Source organism: Panulirus ornatus, chromosome 49, assembly GCF_036320965.1.
Source record: "Panulirus ornatus isolate Po-2019 chromosome 49, ASM3632096v1, whole genome shotgun sequence".
Taxonomy (NCBI): Eukaryota; Metazoa; Arthropoda; class Malacostraca; order Decapoda; family Palinuridae; genus Panulirus; species Panulirus ornatus.
The window spans coordinates 12,179,621-12,193,431 of NC_092272.1; the positions used below are offsets into that span (position 1 = coordinate 12,179,621).

General features: G+C 39.2%; 1 protein-coding gene across 2 annotated transcripts in view; it reads left to right on the forward strand.

Annotated features, from left to right (window-relative positions):
* Positions 1–2,624: 2,624 nt before the first annotated feature.
* Positions 2,625–13,811, forward strand: part of LOC139764408 (probable phospholipid-transporting ATPase IIB) — a 92,457-nt gene continuing 81,270 nt past the window's right edge. For both annotated transcript variants that reach the window (XR_011716369.1, XM_071690969.1), the window contains exons 1-2: positions 2,625–2,785; positions 6,608–6,721. Coding sequence is in view for 1 of the 2 variants with exons in the window: in XM_071690969.1 (XP_071547070.1) it covers positions 2,654–2,785; positions 6,608–6,721 (246 nt within the window). In the remaining variant the exon portion in view is untranslated. The remainder of the gene's footprint in view (positions 2,786–6,607; positions 6,722–13,811) is intronic.

Below are 13,811 nucleotides of genomic sequence, written 5' to 3' on the forward strand. Positions count from 1 at the left end.
GAAGATATAAAAGTAAGACATTTAATCTCTGTGTAAACTAGGAAAAGTGTTTGTTGAAATGGAAATCAAATTTCTTTAGATATAGTATATTATATGAAATGCATTGTAGTTGTCCATTCTAAAATAGATTTAAATGTAAATGGAAAATGACAATTCTTTAAGATAATAGTGCAATAATGTTTTTTAGATATAAGGATTATTGTGCTAAATTCAAATTAGACTTGGAGAAAATGATCAGCAGATTAATTTAGATAACATTGATATGGCTATACTTTGCCCATACTACATTTGTCTGACCATTATATTCCTTGTTCACACAAATGGTACAAAATGTAGGCTACTGATTGGGTAAGTTAAATATGTTAATTTGTATTGAACTGCTTGTTTGATCAGAACTTCATGTAATGTATATCATATCAACTTAAGTTTGTGGATGCTACCAAGCTCTGCCTGCAAGTAGAAAGTCTCTTTGACAAGGCTGTAACATAAGCACAGTTTTGTTGAAGAACTCCTCATTATCAGTATGATTTATATGTATAAGAAGCAGAACTGGCTCCAAAACTGATCCTTGAGGTACACCACTTGTTACGTTTAACCATTCTGAGGCTTGACCATTATTCACAGCTCTTTGTGTACAGCTAGTGAGCCACTTTCCTAACCACTGAAGTACAGCCCTATCTATATCATGTGACTTTCTTTTAGTTTGTGACCTTTGATGTTGAACTTTATCAAATGATTTTTAAAATCTTGAAAGACATCACATGCTTTACTTTGGTCATGCATGTTGATTATATCACTAAAGAAATCAAGTAGATTTATCATACATGAATGATTTTTTGAAAACCATGCTCAGAGTCATTTACTAAGTGGTGGCCCCCTAAGTGGTTTGCAGTCTTATCCTGAATAATGATTTCCATAAGTTTACCAACTACATATGTTAATCTTATTGGACCATACCTTCCAGGCAGCAACGTATTATCTTTTTGAAACTGGGTGTTACATTAGAGAACTTCCATTCCTCTGGTACTTTTCCTGTAGCAAGTGACTTATTGAAGAGAGTAGCTAAGAGTTTACCTATCTCATTTTTCTCCTCTTTCATTGTACTCGGATACAACTTATCTGGGCCTGCTGTTTATTTACTTTCATTTAATTTTTGCTGATAATCTGTCGTCAACTCTTATATCCATGTCACATAATGTTTTCCTCTCTTAGAAGAATTTTAGCTTCAAATGCCTTTGTTCTGGAATCTTCATACATTTTCGTCTTTGTTAGATGTACAGAAGAGAGTATGGAGATAATTTAGTAGATGATCTTTTCCTTTTTATTTGTCCTTCCATTCAGAGATAATACCACTCTGACTGGTGATCTTTTCATACTTTTTTTGAAAGTTTGTTTGGTCATTCAGTAAGAATCATTCTCTCAGAATCCTGAAGTTGGTACTCCTTTCACAGTTAGGGCAGTCAGCTGAAGTTTATCATATAAGGTTCATGGCTTTTGTTTTTGCACTTCCTGTAGAAGCTTTCAGTTTTGATATTATCAGATGGTATAATTAGCTTTTTTTTTTTTTTTTTTTTTTCCCCAAAAGAAGGAACAGAGAAGGGGCCAGGTGAGGATATTCCCTCAAAGGCCCAGTCCTCTGTTCTTAACGCTACCTTGCTAATGCTGGAAATGGCGAATAGTTTGAAAGAACGAAAGAAATAATTAGCTTTTAACAACACCTGTAATAAATGGTATGTACACTTACATCAGGTTGATCTTCCTTGTGCATATTTGCATATGATTCCTTCTTGATGATATGATCTACAGGAAAGGCAAATATGTCGCTAAAGGTAATGTTTTTCTTTAGATTTTTCATAAGGTCCCTCTTCCATGTGAAGTTACTCTCAGATGTTCATGTTGCTGTGCCTGTAGATGAGAGTGTAGGTTTGGAACTGCGAAAACAATTTCTGCACTGCCGGCAAAGCTATTTTGAGATCCATTTATTTTACCTTTTCATGTTTCTCTTACCTAATCAGAATATCTCAAGACTTGACAGTAACAGGCTTGAAGCACATACTTCAGTGGTTAATGATTAGATACTTCAGTGATTAGTGAATGATTAGTATTGCTGGTTGTTTATTGCCACCTCACCATCATTCCATGATGTAAACCTAGGTGTGCTAGTGCATGGTTGCTGGTTTTCCATGAACTAGCACCTGTTGGTCTTATAGGTATTGTGGTGCATGAGCAATTAGAAAATAATACTTTTTATCCAGGAACAGAAATTGTTACTTAGGGCTTAACCCTGCTAGTGGGAAGTAGCTTCTCGTACTTAAGAATCTGCATTGTTTGTTCAGATTTTATTCCTAATTTTGAATACATACTATAAAATAATTCACTTACAAATTTGATGAAATTATTTTCAAATTATATGTTGACTTTTAAATCATCCTCTGTTTCTTTCTTAATGTTTATAGTAATGATAAGGTTACATGTTTTCCTAAACTTCAAAAACACTTTGATTTGACTTTCAGATCATTGAAATTTCAATTTATAAAACATCCTGTCCCAATATGTTGAATTTGTGAGATTGTATTTTAAATGAATTGACAGGTAAATCATCCTCATACTTTTAGTAAATCTGTTTGATCTTGGAATCAGGTTGTGTGAAAGCATGGTGAGCTGCTGCATGCGTCATCGTCAGTTGTCGGCAAGATCAGTTCGTATTGGTTACCCAACATCAGAGAAATATCCTCCTAATGTCATCCGTAATCAGAAGTATAATTTTATCTCCTTCTTCCCTCTGGTAAGCCTTGTGAAAAAATTACTAAATTTTGTTAATGTATATTGAAAAACGTAAAGTAAGGTTTAATTAGTTTTTGTAATTCATTAAATTTCTCTTTTTTGTCATAGAATAGCTTTGACAGAATTGTTGACTAGACTTGCTAATGTGTATTTTAAGGACATAGGTAGTAGGTGGTAGGCAGCCAACGACCAGGGAAGTATATTACTTGTACTACCCGCCTGGGTAACAGGAGGGTTAGTGACGGCTGCATAGTAAGCCAGCACTTCACTGGCTGTCAAGTTGCACATCTCTGACCTAGTTAGGTGTCTTTTCTTTCTGCCTCGCCCACATATGGACTGCTGGCATTCTAACCATAACATATAATCTTTTCATGTCATACATAACACTTGACAACACTTAACTCAGGCAGCTCATTTTTTGTAATTTTCCTGCGGTGAGCACATTGTGCTAGCCCAGCTTTTTGGCAAATGGTAGGATCAACATGTATTTGTAGGTAAGAACATTTAGGCAGGAGCATTAGATAGAAACATTAGGCTGAGGTAGTAGGAAGGAACATTAGGGAGGAGCGTTAGGTAGAATTAGTTTGTAGGGACATTAGATGGGAGCCTTTGCAGACACTGTGCTGGAGTTAATCTTTGCCAGTGGCCTGTTAAGGGTGAGGCATTAAAGGCTAAGAAATGGCCTTGGAGTTCACTAGTCATGAAGAAACTATTGCTGTGGCCACTGCATTGAGGGGGTTGCAGGTGGGAACAGATGTCAGAGATGTAGATAGACAGATAGTTACTGTGCTTACAGCATTATGTCAAATTTAATCCTTAGTTTGTGGCAGAATTTGTGTTGGTCAATTAACTTAGCAACCTATGGATTTTATGATTGCTCTTTTTCTTAGTATATAACAGCTTTATCATATGCTGGAAAAGAGGAATGATGATAATGTTATGATGGAATCATGCCTTTTAACACTCCTAGGTCTTGGGCAGATTGATTCTCCCTCCAGCTTTACGCCCTGGGTCTCTTCACTCTTGTGCTGAAGGTTTGAATACTTTCAGTGAAATGCATTCTAAATGAGATAGAAATGCAATTTTTACCAAAATGAACCTGGAAAAATAATCTAGGATATTTTTTTAGATAATTTTTTGAAAAATATGTTTCCATATGAAATGTGAAATGCAGGATATTCTTCATTGTGCATTTGTAAAAATATATACTGTATACATCATTTTTTGCAAATAACTTTTCAGTCATATTGCCAATATATTTCAATAGAATGAAAGCATAAATGAATACTTTTTCTTCTTTGCTGTTTCACACATTAGTAGGGCAGTGCCAGGAACAGATTAAAGAAATGGCCTTTGTTCACATCCATTCTTTACCAGTCATGTGAACTGTACAAAACTATAGCCCCATATCCACAACCAGGCCCACAGACCTTTCCATGGTTTCCCCTGGCCACTTCATATGTCTTGGCTCAGCCCATTGACAGTCATTGCTCCATGTATGATGAATTATTCCAATTCACCTCCCGTGCATGCCTCTCCTCCTCCTGCATGTTCAGGTCTGAGCACTCAAAACCATATTCACTTCATCCTTCCATTTCCATTTTGGTGTCCCCCTATCCCTTATTCTCTCCACTTCTGACACATATCCTCTTTTTCAACCTCTCTTTACTTGTGATATTGCCCAATGGGGACTGGGTATGTGTTGGATTGAAACCTCTTGAAGTGCTGAACAGGAATTTTGAAATTAGTTTCGAGATTCATAATAGCTATTGAAATAATTGTATACAAGTATTTCAAAAGAATAAAATATTTTGAAAGAAATTTTGATTAGTATGGCAATATTGAAATAGGTTTGAAAATCACACACCAAGGTGAAGAGAAAAATTGAAAGAATATTGGAGTATTTTAATTCTATAGATTTTAGGATCTAACCAAATGTTAGAGGAAGATAAAAGGAAGATATAAAAGTAAGACATTTAATCTCTGTGTAAACTAGGAAAAGTGTTTGTTGAAATGGAAATCAAATTTCTTTATATAAGTATTGTAGTATACAAAATATAACTGATTTTTATATGGGAGGTTATTGATTGAGAGGGTGAAGGCATGTGCAGAGCATCAGATTGGGGAAGAGTAGTGTGGTTTCAGAAGTGTTAGAGGATGTGTGGATCAGGTGTTTGCTTTGAAGAATGTATGTGAGAAATACTTAGAAAAACAGATGGATTTGTTTGTAGCATTGATGGATCTGGAGAAGACATATGAGTTGATAGAGATGATCTGTGGAAGGTATTAAGAGTATATGGTGTTGGAGGTAAGTTGCTGGCAGTGAAAAGTTTTTATCAAGTATGTAAGGCATGTGTACAAGTAGGAAGAGAGGAAAGTGATTGGTTCCCAGTGGATGTCGGTTTGTGGCAGGGGTGCGTGATGTCTCCATGCTTGTTTAGTTTGTTTATGGATGGGGTTGTTAGGGAGGTGAATGCAAGAGTTTTGGAGAGGGGCTTGGGGATGAGAGGGCTTGGGAAGTGAGTCAGTTGTTGATTGCTGATGATACAGCTCTGGTGGCTGATTCATGTGAGAAACTGCAGAAGCTGGTGACAGAGTTTGGTAAGTGTGTGAAAGAAGAAAGCTGAGAGTAAATGTGAATAAGAGCAAGGTTATTAGGTTCATTAGGGTTGAGGGACAAGTCAGTTGGGAGGTAAGTTTAAATGGAGAAAAACTGGAGGAAGTGAAGTGTTTTGGATATCTGGGAGTGGATTTAGGAGCGGATGAAACCATGGAATCGAAGTAATTCACAGGATGGGGGAGGGAGCAAAGGTTCTGGAAATGTTGAAGAATATGTGGAAGGCAAGAATGTTATCTCAGAGAGCAAAATGGGTATGTTTGAAGGAATAGTGGTTCCTACAATGTTACATGGTTGTGAGGCATGGGCTACAGATAGGGTTGTGTGGAGGAGGATGGATGTGCTGGAAATGAGATGTTTGAGGGCAATATGTGGTGTGAGGTGGTTTGATCAAGTAAGTAATGAAAGGGTAAGAAAGTTGTGTGGTATTGAAAAGAATGTGATTGAGAGAGCAGAAGAGGGTGTATTGAAATGATTTGGTCACATGGAGAGAATGAGTGAGGAAAGATTGACAGAGAGTATATATGTGTCAGAGGTGGAGGGAACGAGGAGAAGTTAGAGACCAAATTGGAGATGGAAGGATGGAGTTAAAATGATTTTGAGTGATCAGGGCCTAAACATACAGGAGAGTGAAAGGTGTGCAAGCAATAGGGTAAGTTGGAATGATGTATACCAGGGTTGACGTACTGTCAATGGATTGAACTAGGGCATGTGAAGCGTCTGGGGTAAACCATGGAAAGTTTTTTGGGGCCTGGATGTGGAAAGGGAGCAAATGACACGTAGAGACTTAGTGTGAACGAATGTAGCCTTTGTTGTCTTTTCCTAGCTTTACCTCGCGTACGTGCGGAGGAGGGGGATGCTATTTTATATGTGGTGGGGTGGCAAGGGGAATGGATGAAGGCAGCAAGTATGAATATGTACATGTGTATATATGTAAATGTCTGTGTATGTATATGTATATATACATTGAAATGTATAGGTATGTATATGTGTGTGTGTGGTCGTGTAAGTATACATGTGTATGTGGGTGGGTTGGGCCATTCTTTCATCTGTTTCCTTGCGCTACCCACTGATGTGGGAGACAGCGACAAAGTATAATAATAATAATAAAACATTTTGTCATTAGAGTTGTCTCTGCAAGAGAATGTGTAATATGTCTCTGATATCTTTATGTAATTTTCATTAAGATACTGTTATCTTTTTCAGGTTCTCTTTGAACAGTTCAAGTTGTTCTTGAATTTGTATTTCCTTGTGATGGCCACATCTCAGTTCATTCCAGAACTTCGCATTGGATATTTGTATACTTACTGGGGCCCCTTGGTAAGTGTCATTTGAAATGAATTGGCCCACTGTGTATACCCAGTAGTTATATAAAAGTATTTTTGAGTTACCAATAATCATATCAAAAATAATTGTATGAAATTTTTGTTCTTTGTACTAGATGGTGTAACGTTCCTGACCACGATGCATTCATAGGCCACCCAGGGTCGAGCACATAGGTTCGAATCCTGGTTACAGCAGTTGGTCCACAGTCAACCCAGCTGTTCATCCACCCTAGGGGTTGGTTGATGAAATGGGTACCTGGCTGAGGCTAGGGCATTATTGAATTATGCATTAATTGATAAGCATGTAAAAGAGACTTTTGGATGTTAATGTGCTGAGAGGGGCAGATGGAGGGATGTCTAATCACTATCTTGTTGAGGTGAGGATGAAGAATTGTAGAGGTTTTCAAGAAAGAAGAGAGAATGTTGCTAGAAGAGAGTGGTTAGAGTAAGTGAGCTTGGAAAGGAGATATGTTTGAGGAAGCACCAGGAGAGATTGAGTGTGGAATGGCAAAAGGTGAGAGCAAATGACACGAGGGGAGTGGTTGAGGAATGAGATGTATTTAAGGAAGCACTGATGGCATGTGCAGAAGATGCATTTGGCATGAGAAAGATGGGAGGTGGGCAGATTAGAAAGGGCATTGAGTGGTGGGATGAAGAAGTAAAGATCTTAATGAAAGAGAAAAGATAGGTGTTTGCATGATATTCACAGAGAAGTGCCAGTGACTGGGAGATGTATAAAAGAAAGCGGCAGGAGGTCAAGAGGAAGATGCAAGAGTTGATAAACAGAGCAAATGAGAGTTCAGGTGAGAAAGTATTATGAAACTTTAGGGAGAATAAACAGATGTTTTAGAAGGAGGAAAATAATGTGCAAAAGACAAGAGAAGAAATGGAAACATCGGTGAAGGGGGCAAGGCTGGGAGTGATAACAGGTAGTAAGGAGATGGAGTGAGTATTTTGAAGGTTTGTTGAATGTGTTTGATGATAGAGTGGCAGATGTAGGATGTTTTCGTCAGGGTGGTGTGAGACATGAGAGGGTCAGGGAGAATGGTTTGGTTAAGAGAGAAGAGGTAGTGAAAGCCTTGAGGATGATGACGTATGGCAGGTTTGGACGGTATTGCAGTTGAATTTATTAAGAAAGGGGTGACTTTGTTGCTGATTGGTTGGTAAGGATCTTCAATGTATGTATGGATCATGGTGAAGTGCCTGAGGATTGGCAGATTGCATGTATAGTTCCATTGTACAAAGGCAAAGGGATTAAAGGTAAGTGTTCAAACTACACAGGCATAAGTTTGTTGAGTATTCCTGGAAAATTGTATGGGAGGGTACTGATTGAGAGAGTGACGTTATGTAAAGAGCATTGGATTAGGGAACAGCTGTGTGGTTTCAAAAGTGGTAGAGGATGTGTGGATCAGGTATTTGCTTTGAAGAATGTGTGTGAAAAATATTTAGAAAAACAGATGGATTTATATGTGACATTTTTTGATGTGGAGAAGGCATATGATAGAGATGCTTTGTGGAAGGCCTTTAGAATATATGGTGTGGAAGGTAAGCAGCTAGAAGCACTGAAAGGATTTTACAAGGATGTAAGGCATGTGTATGAATAGGAAGAGTGGAAAGTAACTGGTTCCCAGCGAAGGTCGATCTGCGGCAGGGGTGTGTGATGTCTCCTTGGTTGTTTAATTTGTTGATGGATGGGGTGGTCAGGGAGGTAAATGCAAGAGTTTTGGAGAAAGGGATGAGTATGTAGTCTGTTTGTGATGGAAGGTCCCGAGAAGTGAGTCAGTTGCTGTTCGCCGATGATACAGCTGTGGTGGCTGATTCAAGTGAGAAATTTCAGAAGTTGGTGACTGAGTTTAGGAAAGTGTGTGAAAGGAGAAAGTTGAGGGTAAAATTAGATAAGAGCAAGGATATTAGCTTCAACAGGGTTGAGGAACAAGTTAATTGTGATGCAAGTTTAAATAGAGAAAAATTGGAGGAGGTGAAGGATTTTAGATATCTGGAAGTGGAATTAGCAGCAAATGGAACCATGGAAGGCGAAGTTAGTCACAGGGTGGGGAAGGGGCAAAGATTCTGGGAGTAATGAAGAATGTTTGGAAAGTGACAATATTATCTCAGAGAGCAAAAATGGGTATGTTTGAAGGAATAGCATAGCATTTCCAACAATATTATATGGTTACAGGGCATGGGCTATTGATAGTGTTGTATGGATGAGGATGGATATGTTGGAAATGAAATGTTTGGGGACAGTATGTGGTATGAGGTAGTTCAATCGAGTAAGTAATGAAAGGGTAAGAGAGATGTGTGGAAATAGAATGAATGTAGTTGAGAGAGCAGAAGAGGGTGTATTGAAATTATTTGGACATGAGGAGAGAATGAGTGTGGAAAGGTTAACAGAGAGGACAAGCATGTGCCAGAGATGGAGGGAACAAGGAGAAGTTAGAGACCAAACTGGAGGTGGAAGGATGGCGTGAAAAAGGTTTTGAGTGATCAGGGCTTGAACATACGGGAAGGTGAGAGGCATGCAAGGAATAGACTGAATTGGAACGATGTGGTATACTGGGGTTGACGTGCTGTCAATGGACTGAACCAGGGCATGTGAAATGTTTGGGGTAAACCATGGAAAGGTCTGTGGGGCCTGGATGTGGATAGGGAGCTGTGGTTTTGGTGCATTACGCATGACAGCTAAAGACTGAGTGTGAATGAATGTGGCCTTTTTTGTGCGTTTTCCTAGTGCTACCTCACTGAAGCAGGGGGTAGTGATGCTGTTTCCTGTGGGACATGGTAGCACTTGGAATGGATGAAGGCAAGCAAGTATGAGTATGTACATGTGTATATATGTATATGTCTGTGTATGTATGTACATGTGTATATATGTATATGTCTGTGTATGTATATGTGTATATGTTGATGCCACCACTGCACATAAAATTAGGTCTTATGAAATGATTTTCACAGCTCTAGATAAGGAGTTTGCAGCCTTCATCCATTTCCGGTGCCACCCCACTCCACAGAAAACAGCATTACCACCCCCTGTATCAGTGAGGTAGCACCAGGAAAACTGACAAAAAAGGCCACATTCATTCACTCAGCCTCTAGCTGTCATGTGTAATGCACTGATATCACAATTCCCTATCCACATCCAGGCTCCATAGACCTTTCCATGGTTTATTCCAGATGTTGTGCATGCCCTGGTTCAGTCCATTGACAGCACGTCAACCCCGGTACACCACATCATTCCAATTCACTCAATTCCTTGCACACCTCTCACCCTCTCGTATGATCAGACCCCGATCGCTCAAAATCTTTTTCATTCCATCCCTCCACCTCCAATTTGGTCTCCCGCTTCTCCTTGTTTCCTCCACCTCTGACGCATTTATCCTCCTTGTCAACCTTTCCTCACTCATTCTCTCCATATGTCCAACCATTGTGACACACCCTCTTATGCTATCTCAACCACACTCTTTTTGTTACTACACATCTCTCTTTCCCTTTCATTACTTACTCGATCAAACCACCTTATGCCTCATATTGTCCCCAAACATTTCATTTCCAACACAGCCATCCTCTTCCTTGTAACCCTATCTATAGCCCATGCCTCGCAACCATATAATATTGTTGGAACTACTATTCCTTCAAACATACCCATTTTTCCTCTCTGAGATAACATTCTCTCTTTCCACACATTCTTCATCACTCCCAGAACCTTCGCCCCCTCCCTCAACCCTATGACTCGCTTTCATTTCCATGGTTCCATTCACTGCTGTGTCTGCTCCCTGATATCTAAAACACTTCACTTCTTCCAGTTTTTCTCCTTTCAAACTTGCTTCCCAACTAACTTGTCCCTCAACCCTAGTGAACCTAATAACCTTGCTCTTATTCACCTTTACTCTCAACTTTCTCCTTTCACACACTTTTCCAAACTCACTCACCAACCTCTGCAGTTTCTCACTCGAATCAGCCATCAGTGCTGTATCATTGGTGAACAACGACTGACTCACTTTCCAGGCCCTTTCTTCCCCAACAGATTGCTTACTCACCTCTCTCAAAACTCTTGCATTTCCCTCCCTAACCATCCCACCCATAAACAAATCAAACAACCATGGGGACATCAAGCACCCCTGCTCTAGACCAACCTTCACTGGGAACCAATCACTCTACTCTCTTCCCATTTGTACAGATGCCGTGCACCCTTGATAAAAACTTCTCACTGTTTCTAGCAGCTTACCTCCCACACCACATACTCTTATGACCTTCCACAAAGCATCTCTATCAACCCTATTATATGCCTTCTCCAGATCCATAAATGCTACACACAAATCCATCTGTTTTTCTAAGTATCTCTCACACACATTCTTCAAAACAGACACCTGATCCATACATCCTATACCATTTTTGAAACCATGCTGCTCCTCCCCAGTCTGATGCTCTGTACATGCCTTTACCCTCTCAGTCAGTACCCTGCCTTATTGATGGGATGGCTTTGATTAGGGCCTCAGCTGTCTGTGCCATCTCAGCTAACATGAAAAAAAATTGAAAGGAACAGTATATTGAAGAAATGTTTATTAGAAGTAATGGGTTGGAACATTAGGCAGAAACATTTGTTAAACACATCAGGTAGCAGTCGATAGGAAGATCAGGCAGGAGCCTCGAGAAACACCATGCAAGGGCTGCCTTCTGCCAGTGGTCTGTTGAGGGTGAGACATTAAAAACTAAGAAGTGGCACCAAAGTTTCAGCTGTAATGGAAACTCTTTTGCTATGGCAACCCCCTTGAGGGAGTTCCCAGAGGGAACAGGCATCAGAGATAGGTAGTGTTTTTTGGATACAAAACTGGAGATGAGTTTGAATGAAGGAATGTCTGATACATAGTGCAAAACTTAGATTCTAAGAAAATAGGTGATAGGGAGAGTGAGAAGTATGAGAACACTGAAAGATGTTTATTTATTTATTTATCTATTTATTGATTTATATGTAGGTAGATAGGATACCTTTCTAAGAAATAGTCCTGGTGTTACCCAGGACCACTTTCTACATGCTTCTGCAGCCCAAGGCTGCACTACTTCCAGTTGCAGCAAAATGTTGACTCCTTTGGAGTAAGAATTTCCTTTACAAGATTGTACTTCCAGTGATACAACCTTGCCAAAAGTGACTTTTCATTCGCATTGTAACCTCTTGCAGGAGGAGTCTGGTAACACCTGCTGAAAGATAGGGAGAGGTTACTTAAGGACAAAGGAAAGAGTGGTCACAGACCTGGAAATAAAATGGAATATGTAGTTGTGCAAGTTAAAAAGGAAGTTTGGAATACTATTAAGAGAAAGTTATGGCCTATCTTGGAATGAGATGTGTTAATAAGTGTTACTTGAACCAAGAGGTATAAGTAAGAAATGCCTGAAACAGATTTGAGACTTGGTAGCAAAATATTTTTTCATTAAGGAGACTTATTACTGCATTTTCATGCAGTAGTGATGAAGAAATTGATACATATGTCTTCAAATAGAAGAAACAGAACTGCTTTTGAACGAAGACCCAGAAAATATGCTCTGATAGGAGCAACATAGCTACTTCATTAGAATGTTTATTAGCCACATAGCAACATAGTCATTTATGCCATCACCCCCAAACTATCCTCATTCCAATAGTAAACTGTCAATTCAGAGAGGTTTTTTTATTTAGTTTCATTGAAATGTATTTTCTGCATTAGCTATTTGTGGTTGGAAGACTATCATCCTTTACCAACAGGATCATAAAGCCAGGGAGACGGCAGCTGCTCTTTGTCACCACAAAAAGTTGTTTCCCCCTGGAAAATCAATTTTTGTAACAAATGCAGTCTCAAATCCATCTTCTGTATAGAACACTATATGTCTTCATCTTCTCTGATTTTCTTTCTCAATTCCTGGTTGCCTTCTTCTTGACACTGTCATATCTCCAACATTTATCTCTACCATTAGTTCTGCTCCATGGGCAGTGTTTGTGCTTACTTTAACACAAAAACACCTTGCTAGGTACATGGATTTTGGGACTTGGAACTTTGAAATAATCCAGCTCAAAAATTCTCTGCCCTATATACCTTTGCTTTTATCTATCATATCATCCCTTGATTATCCCTGGGGATAGGGGAGAAAGAATACTTCCCACGTATTCCCTGCGTGTCGTAGAAGGCGACCAAAAGGGGAGGGAGCGGGGGGCTGGAAATCCTCCCCTCTCAATTTTTTTTAATTTTCCAAAAGAAGGAACAGAGAAGGGGGCCAGGTGAGGATATTCCCTCAGTGGCCCAGTTCTCTGTTCTTAACGCTACCTCGCTAACGCGGGAAATGACGAATAGTTTGAAAAAAAAAAAAAAATCATCCCTTGAATTCCTCAAGAACTCTATTTAACTTAATGCTATGAAGCAAATGCTATGAAGCATTGCACTCATCTTGAATTCCTCAAGAACTCTATTTAACTTAATGCTATGAAGCAAATGCTATGAAGCATTGCACTCATCAAATTTCATGTGCTGGAATCCTTTATGCAGGGGATTTCAGTGTACACCACAAGGATTAGTTAGGCTCTACCAGAGATGATCTTGATGGACTTGAGATCCACTCTTTTTCCCATCTTAATGACCTGGAACCTTATGTTAAACGCCCAGTACAAGTTCCTGACCATCATGACCACTCTTTTAACGTGCTTGACCTTTTTTTTCAAACCTGAAACCTTCCACTACACAGATGCAGTTTGTTTCCCCATAATGTCCTCTGACCTGAATCACTTCCAATTGGGCATGCCTATTTTGAAAAACTCCAACTTTAACATTTTGGGAGACCTTAATAGTCATCTTGGCAGCTTTTGAACTGAAATTTGATTTTTTGGAGTGAGTGCTGCTTCACTCGCAAGGGATCCTCCAGCTGTTCTGCCCGAATACCAGAAGTTATCTACTTTGGGAGAAAGTAATACACCCCATCTTCTGGTTTTATTATGTTTGCCATACAAGGACAAGGACAGAGTGTTTCAGGCCATGAAACTCTACACTACCTTATGATTCTATTCGTTTTTTTTTTTTTTGTGCAGAATCATAGTAGAGAATTCTTTTTAGAATTATGCACAT